Raw genomic sequence first — 19,112 nt, 5'->3', positions numbered from 1 at the left:
GCATTATCTCCACTCAGGGCTATTTCTAACACACAGGATGTTTGCTTGTCTACAGGCTCACCCCCGCCTCCTCCGTCTCCCCCTTTCAGTCGTCCTCAGATGTCCACATAAAATGCGGACAAACATTTTCAATGCCTTTGTACATCTTGTACCCACAGAGTTTGGACTGTTCAGAATGTGATAATCTTGCTGAAGGTTGTTCTTCAGTTTTCATGTCAAAAAAGTAGTGCGTTGTGAAAAATAAGCTATATAATTATATATTTCGAACATTGGCCTAACTAGACTGATGATTAACAAATAACTATAGCTTTGTGCCGTAGGGTTGAGTTATAAAAGTTTGTTTGTTTTGACTAGTCACAGCTATTGTTGTCGTGGTGACTACAGTGACTAATCAATTTACATTTGTTTGGTAACACTGATGTGTGTTTTATTTGTTGCCTAAGAAACATTAATTCTTAGTCTGTTATGAAGGAAGGAATTGTAAAATGTAGAGCTGGAGCGTAGAGGATCTGCCTCGTCACTGCTGTGCGATTGATCGCCTGACGCTGAAGCACCTGCTTCAAATAACCAGCATCAGTCAAAAGAACATGGAGGCTTATTGATTATTTCACAAGAGTAGTAGCATAAAAGTGAATGGTGGAAGAGAGAATGTGATGGACCTTTAAAGGCAACAACAGTTACTGCTGTGCTGGAGGTCTGTGATGAAGCGCTTGGTTCTTCAGCAACACTGTGTTCTCAGCAGGACTGAAGGTGGAGGTTGAACATTATTGTGATTTATCTTAGGAAACAAACTCGTGGGAAAGATCAAGTGAGATTTAAACTAGACCAATGTAACGGTTAGTTCTGGTCCACAGCTTGCATTCATGTAAAAGCACTTAAAATTTTCAATATTTCATCATCTTGAAATTATACGGTTCTATCTGAAATTTTGGGCAAAATTTAGCTATTCACATATTTCTATTCTGGTGCTTAACATTTTAATGTTGTGTACATTTTGTAACTTTTTATTTAGAAAACCAAAAGTTTGGAATGGAATGCAAAAAAAATGAAAGCTCAATATCACAAAATCGCTCAGAATGCAGATAGAACTTTATAATTCCAAGGTGGCGACTTGTATTAATTCACTTTTTGGTGTAAGAAAGACAGTTGTCGGTGAAAAAAAGAAATTAGCTGGTCATATTATGTCTAATGTCAGTTACTAGTAAAAGTAAACTATGTAGGTTTATTTGTCAGGGACTATTATCTTCAAATGGAAGGATGAATTTACTATGATAAAAACATTTTAATGTAAGATTGTGGCCTTAATATTTTTATTACTTAGTGTTTTCAGACCACTGTTCAAACTTTTGGGGTCAGTACGATTTTTCCTTTAATTAATACATTTATTTAGCAAGGATGTGTTAAATTGCTCAAAAGTGACAGTAAAGACATTTTACATTTAGTCATTTAGCGGACGCTTTTGTCCAAAGCGACTTACAAATTAGGACTAAATTAAGCGAGTCATCATGAAGAGGCAAGAAACAATGCAAGAAGTGCTCAGAATACGAAGTTCAAGCATTGTTCAGAGTAGCATAAGCCCGATAAGCGAGGATTTAAAGGAAAAAGGATTTTTTTTTTTTATGAGGTTAAGTGCTCATGGAAGAGATGGGTTTTCAGCTGTCTTTTGAAAGTTGCCAGGGATTCTGTATTCCGGATGAGGGTGGGGAGAGCATTCTGTGAATTCTGTGAATTCGAACTGTGAATGAGAATGTTCTGGAAAGTGACTTTTGTGGCTTTCTGTGGTGGAACCACGAGACGTCACTCGTTGACTGATCGTAGGCTTCTGGTAGGGATGTAGACTCGTAGGACTGAGTGAATAGAGGGAGCTGAGCCTGTGATAGATCTGTAAGCAAGCATCAATGCCTTGAGCTTGATGCGAGCGGCGAGTGGTAGCCAGTGCAAAGAGATGAACAGAAGAGTGACATGGGCCCTCTTGGGCTCCTTGAAGACGAGACGAGCTGCAGCATTCTGAATCATTTGTAGAGGTTTAGTTGCACATGATGGAAGTCCAGCCAGAAGAGCATTGCAGTAGTCAAGCCTAGAGATGACCAGGGCCTGGATGAAAAGTTGTGTTGCATGCTCAGTTAGGAAAGGCCTGATCTTCCTGATGTTGTGCAGTGCAAACCTGCATGATCGAGTTGTCTTTGAAATGTGATCTGTGGTCCTCCAATATTACTCCAAGATTTCTGACCGACCTTGATGGGGTGATTGATGATGAATCTAGCTGGATAGTGAAGTTGTGTTGTAGAGATGGATTGGCAGGGAGGACGAGAAGCTCAGTCTTTGCCAGGTTCCTTCATCCATGTCGAGATGTCCGCCAGACAGCTTGAGATCTACTGTGGGATCATCTGGTTGAAATGAGAGGAAGAGCTTTGTGTCATCAGCATAGCAGTGGTAGGAGAAACCATGTCCCTGTATGATGTGTCCCAGTGATGTGGTGTAGATTGAGAAGAGGAGGGGTCCAAGAACTGAACCCTGAGGAACCCCTGTGGTCAGTTGATGAGCTTTGGATGTCTCACCTCTCCATGCGACCCTGAAGGACCTACCTGTGAGATAGGACTCGAACCAGTCAAGTCAAGTTTATTTGTATAGCGCTTTTCACAATACAGATTGTATCAAAGCAGCTTCACAGTATTAAATTAAAATAATACAACAAAGTTTTTTTCAAGAGGAATTTATTGATTGATAAAATTAAATTAAGTATCCCCAAAATATCCCCAACTGAGCAAGCCAAAGGCAACAGTGGCAAGGAACCGAAAAACTCCATCAAGTGACCTAATGGAGAAAAAAAACCTTGGGAGAACCCAGGCTCAGTCGGGGGCCAGTTCTCCTCTGGCATTTATGAGCTAGAGGCCGGATTGTAGTTTGAACTGTAGGATTATAAGAATGCCTGGCTGAAGAGATGCGAATTTAATCTAGTTGGAGATTACTTCCAGTGGAGTGAAGTTCCTGTCATGCCCAGTGATGAGAGGGTGGACAGAAGGATCTGATGATTCACAGTGTTGAAGGCAGCAGACAGATCCAGGAGAATGAGAACTGAAGATTTGGAAGCAGCTTTTGCGATCCTTAGGGCTTCTGTAACCGACAGTAATGCAGTCTCAGTTGAATGCCCTTTCTTGAAACCGGATTGGTTGACACCCAGCTGGTTGTTCAGAGACAAGAAGGATGTTACTTGGTTGAAAACAGCTCTTTCAAGTGTCTTCGCAATGAATGGTAGGAGAGAGATAGGTCTGTAATTCTCTGCAAATTTATAATGATATTTATAATGAAAGTAAAAATATTTCTATTTTAAATAAATGCACAAAATCAGCATATTAGAATCATTTCTGAAGGATCATGTGACACTGAAGACTGAAGTAATGATGCTGAAAATTCAGCTTTGCCATCACAGGAGTACATTTCATTTTAAAATATATTAAATGGTTAGTTTACGCAAAAATGAAAATTCTTACCCTCATTGTTGTTCCAAACCCGTAAGACTTCCATTCATCTTCTGAACACAAATGAAGATCTTTTTGATGAAATCTGGGTTTTCTTTCCCTCCATTGACAGCTACGCAACTACCACTTTGAAATTTTAAAAGGTTCATAAAGAGATCGTAAAACTAATCCATATCAATTGAGCGGTTTAGTCCATATTTTCTAAAGAGACACAATCACTTTATATGATGAACAGATTTAATTTAGGCTTTTATTCACATCATTCATTTTATTCATTCATCACCACACACATCAGATATGATAAACAGAAGTATATTAGTCTCACATTTTTTATATTTATATTTCATATATTTTTTTTGTCTTTTTACACTCTCTTTTTACAGAGATGGTTGAGTCTGCTCTAAAACAACTAATCCATGAACCAAAAGATATGCCATATGTGTCATTATGCAACAATAATCTCTAAAATGAAACTAACATAAACATGTTTATTTGCAGGCCAGCAGCACTGGACAGAAAGCCAGCAGAGCTCAGCACTCTCAGTGATGGCTACCAGATCCGCATCTGAGACACTACAGCTTTATCCTCCACACGTCCTCCCTCCACCCATGATGTTTTTAAACACTATTTAATGCACATTGTCAACTGTACAGTATATTAGACATATTTATAGTTGTACTTCCGTGTTAGAGGAAAACTGGGTAGGTGCCCTTCTCAAATTTAAAAGAGATTCAAAAAAAATCTTGATTTTGAAATGTTCCTTTTCCAGCCATAGCATATTTTTATTAGTGGAAATTTTAAGTAGGAACCAAAATCAGCTTTGCTAAAGAATGTTTTACCCAAATTATCGTCAAGCATTTTAGAAGACAAAACAAATATTCAAGCATACATGGAAAATGTGAGGGGGAGCTGTATTTTCGGACTGAATCTTCACTAGCATTGAGAGCTGGAGTGTGAATGGATTGTGTTTGGCAGAGAGATGAAAACCTCGGTGCCTCTTGCTATAGTGGTGGTAGTTTTGGAGACTGACTGTCCCTTTTGTTGGAGAAGACAGAAGCTTTTTTTTGCCAGAGGCGCAAATACGCAAGGGACCAGAGCATCAGAGAGCTTCCCATTCTGCTCACAAGAACTGTATTCAATCCAATTTACTTCTTTTTTTGTTGTTGTTGTTACCTATACACAGTCACAAACACTCCGGTAATATGTATGGAATGGACATGATAATAGAAATAGTTTTTAAATGTTTTGTATTATTTAAAAAAAAAAATCGTTCTTGTTTTTACCGGTTGTTTAACCAGTACAGTGTTTTGGGGTATGATGTTTCATTTCATTTTATTTTTTTAAACAAAATCTCTCAGAGGTGTGAAGGTTGAAGGTTGTGAAGGTTGCAACCATCCGTTGCAAATAATCCTTAAATTCCCACACATTTGTTAGAAAAATAAATATATTTCTTTTTTTGCAGTGGCATAGTTATAAGCCTTATCAGCTTGGCTAATGAATATAAGTTATGCAGATAAGTGGGTTATTACGGAGCCCCTAAAGGAACATGGTGATTGAAAAAAATATATTTTAAATATAATAAGGTTTTTGCCATGCCCCTGAGAAACTTTGCTTTGAGCGAACGCAAAACTGGTGATGGAAATAATATGAAGTGGGAGGAAACAACTACATTTCAATGCTTTTGTTAGCGAACAAAGTTTCTTGGGGAACAAAATACTTTTGCCACAAACGCAAAAGTTTTGCAAGGGGAAAGTTTCTCGGGCAAATGCAAAAGCATTGAAATAGAATTATTATTATATGAAGTGGGAAGAAAAACTATATTTTGATTGCTAGCGAAGTGCAAAGTTTATTAGGGAATGCAAAAAACTTGCAAGAGACTGTAAACGTTTTTTTGACGGTTTCTCGGGTGAATACAAAAGCATTGAAATAGAATTATTATAAGAAGAAGTTGGAAGAAAAACTCTATTTTGATGCTTTTGCCAACAAAGTATTAGTGAAGTTTTGCTAGCGAAGTTAGCAAAGTTTCTTGAGGGAAGAGAGCACAACTGTTTTGCGAGGAAATGCAAAAACATTGAATTACATTTTTCCTCCCATCTCCAATTTTGTCCATCACCATGTCCCTTTAGGGGCTCTGTAGGTTCTAACCGTATTATAAATCACCTTTTACTATGTTCACTCAAGTATACGCAAAATATCATCTCTTTATCAACAGCATATCACTTCAAACTTTCCCACCTCGTGAGAATAAGCTATGCACATGGAAAAGGTCTGCGGATCCGTCCTTCTTGACATCAGACCTGTTTTTAAAGTTGTAGCAGTGACATTGTTACTCATTTTTGGGTTGTGTGAGCCGTTCCTCTCTGATCTTGTTTATTGGGTGCTGTTGACCAAACTACCACATTATAGCTCATTCTGCCTTGTAATTGGTACCAGCTTTCTATCAAAAGCTATTGAACCACACAAGTGCCAGACCACTGAGTATGTCAAACTCATCCTTAAAGGGATAGTTCACCCAAATAGGAAAATGTTGTCATCATTTACTCGCCCTCAAGTTGTTCCAAACCTGTATGAGTTTCTTTCTTCTGTTGAACACAAAATATATTTTGAAGAATGTTGGTAACCAGACTGTTGACGGCACCCATTGACTTCCATGGTAGGAACAAAAAAAATACTATAGAAGTCAATGGCTACCTTCGACTCTCTGAATACCAACAAACTTTTTACAAAATATCTGTGTTCAACAGAAGAAAGAAACTCATACAGGGTTGGAACAAAACAATTTGAACTATCCTTGTATCCTGGATAGTGGGTGAACTATCCCATTAAGGCTGAGGGTTTCTTCTCAGTCACATGAAGATGAAAGGTCACGAGTTTCAATGACATATCAAATGTATCATGTTGAACTGCTCAGACCCTTTATGGGAGAGAAGCGGTCTGCTGCTTATTGGAAGAACGTGAAGAACATTACATTGTTACAGATTTCGATCATTTATAACTTGTTTGGTAACTGATCAGATGCGTGTGAAATTGTGAGTGAAAACCTTTTTATGGCAGACATAAAACAAGTATTAGTTGTTTGAAAATGGGTTTCTGGTTTTAAGGAAATGCAATGGTCTCCCCTTAAAGGTGCTAAGACATTTTACCCATATTTTAAAATTCAATTATTCTAGCATTGACGTTTTTTATGAGTAAAGAGCACATTAAAGTGACTTTTCTGTAGCACAATGATTATGAACTGAATTAATCTCAATTAAGATACATGTTTAATGGTAAGCATTGCCAAAAAAAGAAAGGTGAAATTAATATTCATGAGATTACAAATGCTTTTGTGGAATTTTTGTTTCCATGTCTTAAATGCAGTCTTGTCTGAAAATACAATCAATTTTGATGACTGACAAATAGTTTAATCAAAACATTTTCTCAAAGAATGTTAATGACTTTCTCTATTTTGAAGACCTCACCTCAAACTTGTCCTCATGTTTCTGTAATATATCTTAAATGTAGGCTACAGCCTAAAAAAGGACTTTATAAAATTCAATTGACCCTCAATTTGTTTTACACACATTTTTCCTAAGCCTTACCACAGCTTGCACCATCTATCTTTTTCTGTCATAAATTTGTGTTTCTGAGTCACCTCCATTTCCCCACGAGGAAACATGTAATTTTATTAATCCTCTGTAGCATGTTTTAATAAAACTATGTTTTTCTGTAAGTCGGATTCACGGTTCTCTGTGCTTATTTATGGCTCTCTAGATTAGACCTTATTCAGAGCAGCGCCATGACAGGGATGAAAGCAAGACTGTGAGGAATAGACTTACCATATTTTCATGTTTTTGATCAGTATTGAAAATAATATCAGGCATAAGTATTAATACTGTAATATAGCAGTGTTCATTTTATTACTTGCATGGCTGTAATGGATTGTTTTGTCCTTAGCAGAAGCTTTGAGATAATATACAGTTAAGGTTCCAAAATGATTTTAATATTTCATGTTCATGTATTTTATTGAGTAGCCGTATAATAAACTGGTTTATTTTGTGATAATGATCGGCTGAATGTGCATTATGCCTTACTTAGCATAGAAGTCTGGTTTTGTAAGGTCTTAACCCTAAGGTGTTGTTCGGTCATTTTGGACCGAAAAAAACTAAAGTTATGAAATTTAAAAAAAATCACTACTTCATCGGAATGGTACGAAACTCTGTTACCTTTGTGGCATTCGCTATGTGACCACACACACACACACACACAAATGATGTACTTGATTAGAAAAAGCTCAATTGTAAAAATAAAAAATAAAAATAGTCGCACTTGTTTTGTTCGCTGTCAAAAATGACCCCCATAGGAAATGAATGGGAAATACGCAAAAATAGAGAATTTTTTTTCATGTACAATCTACAATTCAGCCACAATGTAGTTTTTAAAAAATGGACCCCACAGAAGAGCTTACACTCTAAAACATCAAAAGTACAAAACAGACACACACACAAACACACATTACCTGGTGTGGCTGTAACAATATGGCAAAATTGAGACCAAAGACTAAAATAGTAGACTAGGTTGAAAACAGGTTGATTAAACTCTGATAAAGCATTCCTTTCATTTTTGTAAAAATGTTATTGAATTTTGATGTTATGTGTAACAAAACGTCTTTCTTTGTGTTCGGGTTTGACTGAAATACAAAACTGACACTTAAAATCAGCATTAAAATTTTTTATAAATAAAAAATCATGGCAAAAAGTAGTCTTTGAGAATATAAGTAGGCTATATATCCAAATCCACAACTTGATAAATATAAGTATTTATGTCTAAAATCAACTAGAGAATGTATAAGCCTTTTTATATAAAGCCATAAAGCAATGTAGTGGCATTAGCTTTTCTTTTTTTTTACTCCCACCAGATGGCAGAAATCTGTCTTCAAAAACTGGATTGTAAAGGCATTGTCTCTATTTTATCATGAGAAACTGCTTTAATTGAAAAGTAATACAAAATATATTTTTTTAGTTATTGCATAAATATTCATTAGTACCATGAAATTCTCTCCAAAAATTCAAAATATTATTGAACAAAAATATATTACATTGATTTGACTTAAAATAAAAAAAAAGTTTAATTTTAGGTGTTCGGTCACTTTTGACCGGTAACAACACAATTGTGACCCCCAAATGAACAATGCCAGAGGGTTAAATCTCTCGCTCCACTCCCGTCTGAATATTCAGCGGTTTTGGTTGCTCTTTCTCTCTGTTAACCAAGGAGCTGCTCTTGCAAAAGAGAAGATTTGAGATTAAACCAGGTGATGTAACTTGAGTTGCCCTGAATCTCACAGCCACACAGTTACAGAACCCAGCCTGAGTGAAGTCTTTCTGCAGAGGGAATATGCCTGCATTAATCTTCTTACTAAGACAGCGTCACACACAGGAATAGAGCCGCGGCGGATTTACCAAAAATCCTTCATTTCTCATCTCTTCTCCCAGGATAAAAGGACTCCTAGAACACCCACCATTGTCTCACTCCTAGAGAAAACAACCCAAAGAACACTCGGCTGAATCTCAACGTCTTATCATCTGGATTTTAATAATGCAGAAATAGTTTTACCTTCGCTTTCAGAATATATTTTTTGAGCTGTAATGAAAATTTGATTTGCACAGTCATGCAAGAATTATTTTTGGAATTGACAAAGTTTCTGCATATTTCACTGATAGGAGAGCCAACAGTATCACTTTGGAAAGATGAAGAAAGTGCTGCTAGCTTCCTCACACAAATATTATCTCATATTTTTCGGAAGGAAGGAATGATCTTAATGTAACTTTCCCGAGTTGATTTGATTTTGTCAAAAGATTCTCATGTACCAGTAGGCTATTGATGCTCACTATAATTAGTGAAATTTCCAGTTTTGGAATAATATATCACAGAAACTGCATCTAGTTTCTCATCTTGTCAGTCTTAAAGAGTCTTAATAGATATAAAACATGTGGCATTCTATATCTGTAAATAAAAATTACACGCTATATGCATGTAGCGTGCATATAGCACAATAAGCTTACTTGTGATGTATTACAAATTCCGAGAACTGGGATCAAGTTTGTTCATGATGCTCTGGGTTTTAGTTTTGAATCTGAGAATCAGAGAAAGGGGCCAGTCTAAAATCAAGAGTTTTTGCAAGTCTAATTTGCAGGGTTATAATAGTTAGCTAAACATAAAATAAAAATTAACTGAAATAATACAAAAACTTTATTTTATTTCAGCTAGTTGCCAATGCATAATTTTCATTTAGTTTAACTAAAATAACTAGTATACTAAAATAACTAATGTAAATAACTATACAAATAATAATGTAGAACTATATAGACATTTTAATAGAAAAATATGGCAAAACACAATAAAATAACTTTAAGAATGTATATAAAATTAAAAAGAAAACAGAATATTTGCTTCTATTTTCTCTTCCTGTTGCTCAAAGTAGAGCAAAGCACTAGCAACACCAAGGTCATGGGTTCGATTCCCAGGGAAAGCAAAAACTGATCAAATGTGCATCATGAATGCAATAGAAGTCGCTTTGGATAAAAATTGTTTATATATATATATATATATATATATATACATACATATACATAAAACAATATATCAAATATAATATCAAAAAATGAACAGCAATACAACACTACATTAATACTTCAACAGCTTTAAGATAAAATCATTTTTTTATTTTTCCTTTTTTTAAATAATCTTTAATACGATGCAGGTCTGAAACAGAGATACCTTGTAAATATTAAAATCTTCATGAAATGACTCGCTTAGTATCAAAGCTGCCATAATTCACAATAAAACATCCCTAATTTATTGGCCGTAGTATGAATGTCCCCATAATTAACTGGAAAAATCAGGTATCTATGCTCACAACTTATAGACAGGTTCCACTTCTGCTTCAAGATTGTTACAGACAGTCTTAAAGGAATAAAATTTAAAATTAAAATTCTGTCATCATTTACTCACCCTCAAGTTGTTCCAAACTTGTATGAATTTCTTTCTTCTGCTGAACACAAAAGAAGATATTTTAAAAAATGTCGGTTACCGGACAGTTGATGGACCCCATTGACTTCCATATTATGAGGGGAACAAATACCATGGAAGTTAATGGGGCCCATCAACTGTTTGGCCCTTATTTTGTGTTCAACAGAAGACAGACATTCATACAGGTTTGAAACAACTTGAGGGTGAGTAAATGATGACAATTAAAAATTTTAAGTGAACTATTCCTTTAAGAGAATCTGTGAATCATTTCTTTGCTGGTGTTAAAAAAAACGGTTTACATTGTACTGTGAGTTTGTTAAACAATTTATCTTCTGGCCACAAAAGGATTTAAAGGCTGTAGGATCATCACAAACACTTTTCGTTCTGTCAGCCATCAGCTCAAGGGTGTAGACGGAAGCGTGTCAAAAGCGGCAGGTGGTCAGAGGAGTTATGCTGGTTGGGAAGGCCATTAACCTCATGGAGTTCATCTTTCCCCACCAGGGCTAACCTGCCCAGCAGCTGCAGACCCTTCTCTGGTGGCACACTGCATTCTGGGTAAGTAAGGGGGGAAAAAAACACTATGGTAACCAGCAGCAGCCGAAATTTTGCAGTTGAATGTACTGCACTGCAGCAAACTGCAGCATCACGGGTCACATGACCACAGGAGTGGTGATGTAACATTTACATTGATAGTCTAGTGGCATCAGCTTCTACTTTGATGATATACATATTCATGTGGCGACAGCAAACACAATAGCTGTAGTAATAAATCATCTGAATTAAATGTTACATTAAACTACAACTGAGTATTTCCTAGGAAAGATAACAGTGATGTAATGGTCAAACCTGCTTGAGCCATCTCATCCCCCAGAGCTGCGGAGTAGAAGATGTAATCGACAGTGATGGCTGTACGTGAGTGACATGTGGTGATCTCAGATTGACCGCTCTCTTTAAGATAGTGGGAGTACGCTGAGGTCAGCTTTAAACCGTGCTCTATGCTGGGCTCGGTGAAACTACAAAACAGATCACACGAGAGAAGAACGATTACTGTTAAAAACATTTAAGAAAAGACATCACAGGAGCTGTCAAATTTGCTGCTACAGAAACTAGGGGCAAGGGTTTATATGAGTGAATCAAGCAAGGCACTGTAGAGATATATTGGGATTTATATTTACCAATCCAGTTCTGTTTGCTCCAAATCCTTCAAATCAGAATCTGTGAAAATAATTCAAACTAAATGTTAGCAGCTGCACATTTAAAGCTATTCCAGAATGCATTATAGCTGGAACTGCCTCTGTTTAAATCAATATTACTGCTTACTATGTATAGTAAGACTAAATGTAAAAGTTGCTTTCAAAGTGCATACAGTGGGCCCAAAAAGTATTTGGACACTTAGGTTAAGCCAAATAAAGTATGTATATATATATGTATATATATATATATATATAAAGTAAGAGGCATTTGCCTAAAGTTTAAATAATTAAACAATAGATATATTGGAGACATATTTGGATGTATTTGGTGTGGACACTAGATTAAAACATCAGTTGCCCTAAATTACAGAATACATGCATTAAAAATCTTTTTTCAACGACACCAACTAGTTAAAATTCACTGCAAAAATGACTAAAATGGAAGTGTTTGTTTTTTGAGAAAAGGTCTAGCATCATTTATTTTCACATGCCACTTTGTTTGATATTTTTGTATATATATTTTTTATAAATAAATTATTACTCTTATCCAGCAAGGATGCATTAAATTGATCAAAAGTGCAAGTTAAGCCATTTACATTGTTATAAAATATTTCTATTCCAAATAAATGCTGTTCTTTTTTAATAGAAAAGATCTTTTTAAAACAGTAATAATATTTCAAAATATTACTGTTTTTACAGTGGTCATTAGAAATAACATTTAAAATACACTGTGGAACATAATGTTTGTTGTAACAGTTTTCAAATGTTCTTGGAAATTATTAATATCTCTTTACATTATATTATATGTAATAAGGGCTGAAAGGTGACCTGTTGTTTGGCTTTCGTACTGGCACTGCTGAGAGATGCCCAGACTTTTGGGCCAAATTGGCACAGTCAGAATACGCTGCCCTCTTGGGATCTCCTCCTGTCCTGACACCTGCAAAATCAAGTCAGAAAATGTAAGAGATGCCAAAACTTTGGCTGCATCCGAAATCGCATACTTCCCTAATCCCTACCATATAGTAGTATGGTAAAAAACAGTATGTGACAAAAGAAATACGTTCAAATTTACAGTACTCGTAAAAGAGTAGACAAAAAGCCCCCTGATAACCTAGTTCTTCTGGCGAGATTCTGAAGTGTGTATACGATGGACACTTTACTATCCCATGATGCCATGGGAGGGGATTTATGAATGGAGATGAAGCGACGTGCTGACGCTGGTAGGTCACATGATAATGACATCATGGCGAATGTAGTACGTCCAGATAACACACTCATACTATTTAGAACGTACTTTTTCGTGGTCGTGAAGTAATTACTTATTCAAATTAAGTACCTACTCAAGAGAGTATGCGATTTCAGACGCAGCCATAATCTGAAAACATAAAAAGCAAGGAAATGCCCCAAGATTCTCTACCTTCCCAATGGTTATGCCATCATAGTACAGTCTGCTGTCCTTAATAAAGCGATACAGGGGAGACCAGGGAATGGAGTTAAAATCCCCACAGAGCAGCACAGGACAAACGCTGCTGTCAGGTAACTGGGCCACCCGGCTTATCTCTGCCAGCAGCATAGCCAGCTGGGCCAGTTTAATGTCCCCGCGTCTAGGGTTGTACAGTAAATGTGTGTTGGCCACACAGATGTTGGTGAGAGAGCTATGGGGGTCAATGGGTTGCAGCAGAACAATCAGGCCCACGTTATCACGGTCCAGGAGAGGGATGCCACGCCGGAAATACTCCACAGGATGAAAGGAGACCAAAGAGAAGCGCTCACGTTTGAAGACCACAGCACAGCCGTCAGGCTTAAGTCCCGTTCTCCGTTTGTATTCACAATGGTAGCCTGTTTTAAGGGCAGAGAATTGCTGCGTTAAAAATTAAGTCCTATTCCTCACTATTTATTAAATAAAGTCGATTTTTATATCAAGCTTTGCCATCACAGGAAAGAGACATCAAGGAAGTAAAGCAAGTACCTAAAGATTCTAGCGAGGGTTTGATTTGTTGTTTATAGTGGTCCTCTTGCACCTCCTGCAGGCACATTATCTATAAAAAAAAAAGTGATTGCAGACATTTTAAAGAAAATCATCCATTCTTGTCCACTGAATATAAAAACAAAGCATCGTTAGGCATCTAACACTCATTAAAGTTAGTCTTTTTAATAACTCTGCTAAATGTAATCCTTAACAAATCTTAAAATATATGTTTGTCATACTGCACATTATAGCACCTAATTTTCTCCTGCATTTAAAATAATTGAGTTTTTAGTGTTTTCATTTAAATTTATTTAGAGAAAATAGTATAGAATTTTAACCATTTAATTTTTTTTTTTACCGTTTTAATTTTACCGTTATCAGTCATAACATGAACGGCTTATTGATATTAGCCGGAATTTTAATATCTGTGTATCCGTGTATCCCTACCATTACATAAAAATAACATAAAAGGCTTTACCATGTATAATGTTTGTACACTCTAAAGTTAGAAATTTGCTGGCAAAGAGTTCAAGCCAGTCAGAGAGTTCTGAATGGCATTTTAGTAGTCATGTGTGACTGGTAACAATGTACGGTATTAAACACAAAAGGCCAGAAAATTTAATCCAGCAATTTTACCTAAATAAGCAGAAATAACAAAAATATTCGAACAAATGATTATTTCAAGAAAGGCCCATTCACTTACATCAGCACTGTGTTGTTCCAGCTCTTTGATGATGTTTGAAAACCTATGGCGCCAATCCAGAACGGGAGGATTACAGTGCCTGTAAAGGTACGTGTTATCACAGAGCAGGTCTTGCGAGAGGATATTGTAGGACATCACAGAAAAATCAAATGGCCGTTTTTGTTCCCCCCCTTTCGCAGATGCAGCATTACAAAGTTGAGAAAGATCCTCCCAGTGTCTCTTCAACTCTGTGAAGTAAAAAGATTATGGATTTGGCTTTTTATGCACAACAACATACCAATACATCAATATGAATTAAAATGAGCATCCAAATCATTCACCTGGTGTGGCTTCCGTCCTCTCTGGACTTGAAGGAAATTTCCCAGGAGGCACTGGAATGCCGGTTACATTGCGTAGCCATTCAGGACTTCCTTTTGGACTCCTGCTGCCCTTTGGAGATATACATTCAGGTGAGCGTTGAGCTCTTTCCCCTGCCGGCCTTCCATCCGCACTCTTCCTCCTCTTAGGAGGTGGCTCCCGTTCAGAGCGGTCCATCAGAAATGCAGAAAAGTGAAGGCCTCGTCTGGGTTGAGTTTGTGGCAATATTTCAGATCGCCTCCAGGAACTCCAGTTGTACGGATCCGGAGGTCTCGGGGGCCTGTTGGAGAGGTGTCTGACAGTGCTGAAGGAGGAAGAGGGATGCTGCCGGTGAGGTGGTTGTGTCCACCATAAATGACTAGGCTGATACCAGTGTCTCCAGTGGTTGTAAACGGTCTGAGCTGGTGGAAAGCCCACTGTGCTCAGGTACCGGCCAAACATGGGATGACTGCAAGAAGAAAAAAAACCTCATTTATTATACCACAGAGCAAACTTTTAGAAATATTTACCATGGTTTTACTATAAAACAATTACACTAACTGAAGTTACTTTGCCTGAAATATTGTAGAATCATTATAAATAAGACTTTTTACTAAGTTATGGTTTGTATTGTAAATGTGTTTATGCTACTATTTTTTCTAATATCATAGTTAGAAACTAAATCAAGAGTCACTCATGCTTTTACCTGTGGTTACAATAGTTAGGCTATATTAAAAAAATCCACAGTTAAACTATGCAAATGCAGTCAATAAATGAGCATCATGAACTGTATGTAACGTTACAAATAAATAAAAATGACCTAATTTACTACATGATATACATTTCATACATACATTTATTTATCGAAACTTCCCATGATATATTTAATAATTTCATCACATACTAATTTTTATTTAGTCTGTTAAAACCCTCCATAATTATGTTAATATATTAAAATGTTAAAATAGATAATAGTATCATGCCGTTTTGCTTTTGATAGTCATCGACAGTCAAAACTCACAATCCATATTATGAACTTACTTTGGAGGTATTCCTGGTCTGACATAATTAGAATTAGTGTGTCGAGGCATGTAACGTCCTCTTATCGTAAAACGACTCTTTTTAGCAACATGAGTGAAACCCGAAAACTATTGTGGAAAAGACGTCTAGCTGTTGTAACATGCTAACACAACAAAACACAGATGATGGCGTTTGAATATGACGTCACCAGCCATGTCCGAAACTCGTGAATGAATCGTTCTTATGAGTCGGATCTTTTCTATGAATTACCATCAGCCGAGAACCAGAACCTAACTTTAAGTGAATTAACCGACGCTTGAATGGAGTGCACCGATGATTTGAGTGACGGCGCGAAAAGTAAGTAACTAAAGCAGTTTGTAGAGCCATCAGGACATAGAAATAATAATAGTGCTATTAAATTATATTTACCAATATTCACTTTGTCACGTGGAGTTAGACATGCTTATTCTTGCTTGCCTCTCATTTTTTAGCTCTGCTTATTTCCAGTAGTAGTTTACAAAGTATTACAATTGACAATAGACAAACTATTATTAGCCAGCTGGCTGATGATGACACCACTTACATACTTAGAAATTGCAATTAATAAAGACAAACAAACAAGATGTGGGCTAGATAAACTAAATACCCAGATAGCAAAACCCAGTCCTTCGTAAGTTCTGTGCCAGATCCGCGCAACACACACACACACAGTAATTTTGGTCAGATTTGTTATTAATGTATTGTGTATACAATCTTATTTTGTAAGTGACTTTTCTTTCTGTTTTAAAGAGGTTTTCATTGGATTGTTTGACTACTCAAAAAAGAAGAGAATAGGGAAATATTACATAATTAATTTGTGTTTCTTACTAGCCATATATTTTAAGTCCATAAACAAAACTTTACTGGCTCTAAAGCTCTTTTTTTTTCTCTATTCAAAGATGATCTAGACAAGTAGCCTATAAGGAAAGTATCCAAATCTCTGCTAATCAGAAAGCAGAGAAAACTATCTCTATATTCATCCTTTTTGTCCTCTTAATGTGTAAATGTATTACATTGTTGTTGTTTATTTATTTTTTATTTTTTTACCCTGGCAACAAATCTGTATCTGTGTATCTTTTTGTCTTTTTTGTTTGTTTGTTTGTTTGTTTGTTTCCTTCCATGTTTATCTGTATTGCCTTAATGCTTTGATGTTTTGGAATGTTAAAAAAAAAAAAGATCGAAAGAATCGATTCGCGGAAAGGATTCAGACTCGAACTAGTCATGACGGAAAGCATTATGTGACAAAACACAAGAACGGTCGGTCCTCCACAAGCAAATTTGTTAGTTACAGTAAATGTAGACATCTGATTGTTTTTGAGCAGACTGACAATAACCCTGGGCATGGAACTGCCGTTAAATCAAGGCTTGATCGTTAGAATAGGCCTATTCATTAAGATTTGCGCCGCATATATAACGTTAAGTAAACGTCCACTGTAGCAGTGGAAATAGCGTTTCACTTACCGGTGCATTTTACAGATAAAACTATGCAGCAGTGTCGATAAACACACCGCGGAACTCTCGATCCATCCAGATATTAAATGATTGTTGTCGGTGTCCCAGTGGAATGCTCAGCTTGTCGTCTCTTGTCTCCCTGTCTGTCTTCTCTGGTCTCTATGTCTGTCTTCTCTGAACGCATGGTTTCGTGCTGTTGTTACAAAACATCTCGAACGTTTGGCCTTTTCTAAATATTTATTTATTTATGCTAGTAATTTGAGACTCATAGAGTATATGTTAAATTATAATATATATTATCCTATCAAGACAAAATATTTGTACGCTACCTATTATTTGCGGGTCCAAAAGAATTAATATGGGTTCAATAGGTTTATATAAATGTATTGTGTGAACAAATGTTGTAACCACTAGACGTCACTCTTGTATTGTAGATCCCGGGTCAAACTCCATTCACTCTACTAGGCTACTCAATAAACAAATTGCCTCTTCAGAATTGAGATGGTCAACTTTGGTTATTCTTAAGCCAGGGTAAACAGAATCCTCGGTTATCATGTTTCATATTTCACTCTGTTCGTACTGTTCTGTCAGGTTAGCCAAAGACACGCATCCTGTTTAATAATTAATGTGTAAATGTTGCTATGTATATCTGCTCTAGTGTAAGTTTCCTGAAACATACAGCAAATATAATAGTATGTATTTATTACTCCAATTATAAATTAAAGTCATCATGAAATCATAATTTTTGGAATATTGAATTATTTATTATAAATTATTTATCCATGCACGTCTGTTTTTTTAATGAATGTGCCCTCGTGATCGTGACCCTCTACAGTTTGCCTACAGATTTGGGAGTGGGACGGACGATGCCATTGTAGTGCTTTTAAATGATCTTTATGCACACCTGGAGGGTTGTAAAACACATGCTTGCGTTTTATTTGCAGAATTTTCATCAGCATTCAATACAATCCACCCACAAATTTGAGCAAACAGACTTAGGGACAACTTCCAGCTAAATTCAACACTAATTAAATGGATCTTGAGAGTATTAAAGTCCTTTATTGAGAGTATTCTCTCCTACTGTATTGTATGCTGGTATGGACATTCAAAAATCACCCATAGGAACAAATTGGGGAAAATTGTAAACAACAGGTAGACCTGTACCAACTATATCTGACCAGATTGGCACAGAAGGCAGACAAGGTTTGCATGGATACAACCCATTCACTTGCAGTGGAGTTCAAGCTGCTCCCTTCTGGTCGTAGAGAAACCCTAAGGTAGAACCAACCGAGCAAAAAACTAATTCATTCCCATGGCGATAACCCAATCAAATAAGGTGTGGGGAGGGGTTGACTGGAGAATAAATGTGAAGCAATGTGAAGTAGTTTTATTATTTTATTTATGACATTGTGCATGTGGATAAGATTTGTGTTTATGTGTCAATATGCCTGTACTGTGCAACAAATTGCCTCTTGGGGACATTAAAGTTTTCTTAGTCTAAGTCTAAGTAAGTCTAAAGGTGATGACACACAGGGCAACTTTTTGAGCAATGTTGCTGGGCAATCTTGCCGAGCGATTGTTGCTTGGGCACTTTCCCATTGAAAATGGGCAATACATTTCTATCTGGATAATTTAGATCGGTCGTGGGCCCTGTGTCTCATCTGGTTGCCCGTTGACGGCAACATTGCCCAGCAATATTGCTCAAAAAGTTGCCCTGTGTATCATCACCTTTAGACTAAGCGTGAGAGTTTTTGCAACTGTATAATGCATATGATTATTTAATAAGTTAAACAACTTGGGCGGTTAATGATTGGTTGTCTGATTCAAAACGACTTTTTTTTTTAGGATTTTAGAAGTATAGAAGGTCTCTGGAGCAGGTCTTTAAAACCCAGGGTTATCAAAATCAGAAAGAG

The 19,112-nt window shown here is 36.5% G+C and overlaps 3 protein-coding genes across 7 annotated transcripts in view; 2 read left to right on the top strand and 1 right to left on the bottom strand.

The window, feature by feature from the left end:
- The window catches only part of vash2 (vasohibin 2), a 29,362-nt gene extending 22,165 nt beyond the window's left edge, over window positions 1–7,197 (top strand). Inside the window, exon 7 of the mRNA XM_082148267.1 lies at window positions 3,978–7,197. Coding sequence (XP_082004393.1) covers window positions 3,978–4,047 — 70 coding nt within the window. The 3' untranslated portion in view covers window positions 4,048–7,197. The remainder of the gene's footprint in view (window positions 1–3,977) is intronic.
- angel2 (angel homolog 2) lies at window positions 5,064–17,514 on the bottom strand. 4 transcript variants are annotated; one of them, XR_014200361.1, is made up of 10 exons: window positions 15,730–15,905; window positions 14,673–15,157; window positions 14,353–14,579; window positions 13,650–13,719; window positions 13,098–13,519; window positions 12,509–12,617; window positions 11,663–11,702; window positions 11,334–11,500; window positions 8,918–11,038; window positions 5,064–8,839 (listed from the first exon to the last, which is right to left on the bottom strand). XR_014200361.1 is itself a non-coding variant. In XM_082148246.1 (9 exons), exons 1-9 carry the CDS (start codon window positions 17,214–17,216, stop codon window positions 10,887–10,889), a joined length of 1,680 nt encoding a protein of 559 aa, XP_082004372.1. In that variant the 5' UTR covers window positions 17,217–17,514; the 3' UTR covers window positions 5,064–10,886. The 4 variants fall into 4 exon arrangements, 2 of the variants coding, with proteins under 2 accessions (XP_082004372.1, XP_082004371.1); XR_014200362.1 differs by having other exon boundaries at window positions 5,064–9,705; window positions 9,757–11,038; XM_082148246.1 differs by lacking the exon at window positions 15,730–15,905 and adding an exon at window positions 17,209–17,514 and having other exon boundaries at window positions 5,064–11,038.
- The window catches only part of galnt14 (UDP-N-acetyl-alpha-D-galactosamine:polypeptide N-acetylgalactosaminyltransferase 14 (GalNAc-T14)), a 94,542-nt gene continuing 91,411 nt past the window's right edge, over window positions 15,982–19,112 (top strand). The window contains exon 1 of one of the 2 annotated variants that reach the window (XM_082148250.1): window positions 15,982–16,065. The gene's annotated coding sequence lies outside the window, so the exon portion shown is untranslated. The remainder of the gene's footprint in view (window positions 16,066–19,112) is intronic. The other variant, XM_082148251.1, reaches the window with a different exon arrangement.

Source organism: Leuciscus leuciscus (assembly GCF_965113295.1).
Source record: "Leuciscus leuciscus genome assembly, chromosome: 19".
NCBI classification, from domain to species: Eukaryota; Metazoa; Chordata; class Actinopteri; order Cypriniformes; family Leuciscidae; genus Leuciscus; species Leuciscus leuciscus.
The sequence above is the reverse complement of the archived record's forward strand: the minus strand, read 5'-3'. Positions and strand labels throughout refer to the sequence as shown.

Bases quoted from the DNA above. Each gene is read 5' to 3' on its own strand.
- angel2 (XM_082148245.1), bottom strand. From the start codon at position 15,779: ATGCCTCGACACACTAATTCTAATTATGTCAGACCAGGAATACCTCCA. The intron at 13,720-14,352 runs GTAAGTGAATGG...TTTTTTTTATAG, and splicing joins TGGAACAACACAGTGCTGAT to ATAATGTGCCTGCAGGAGGT. The intron at 13,520-13,649 runs GTACTTGCTTTA...CCCTTAAAACAG, and splicing joins ACCCTCGCTAGAATCTTTAG to GCTACCATTGTGAATACAAA.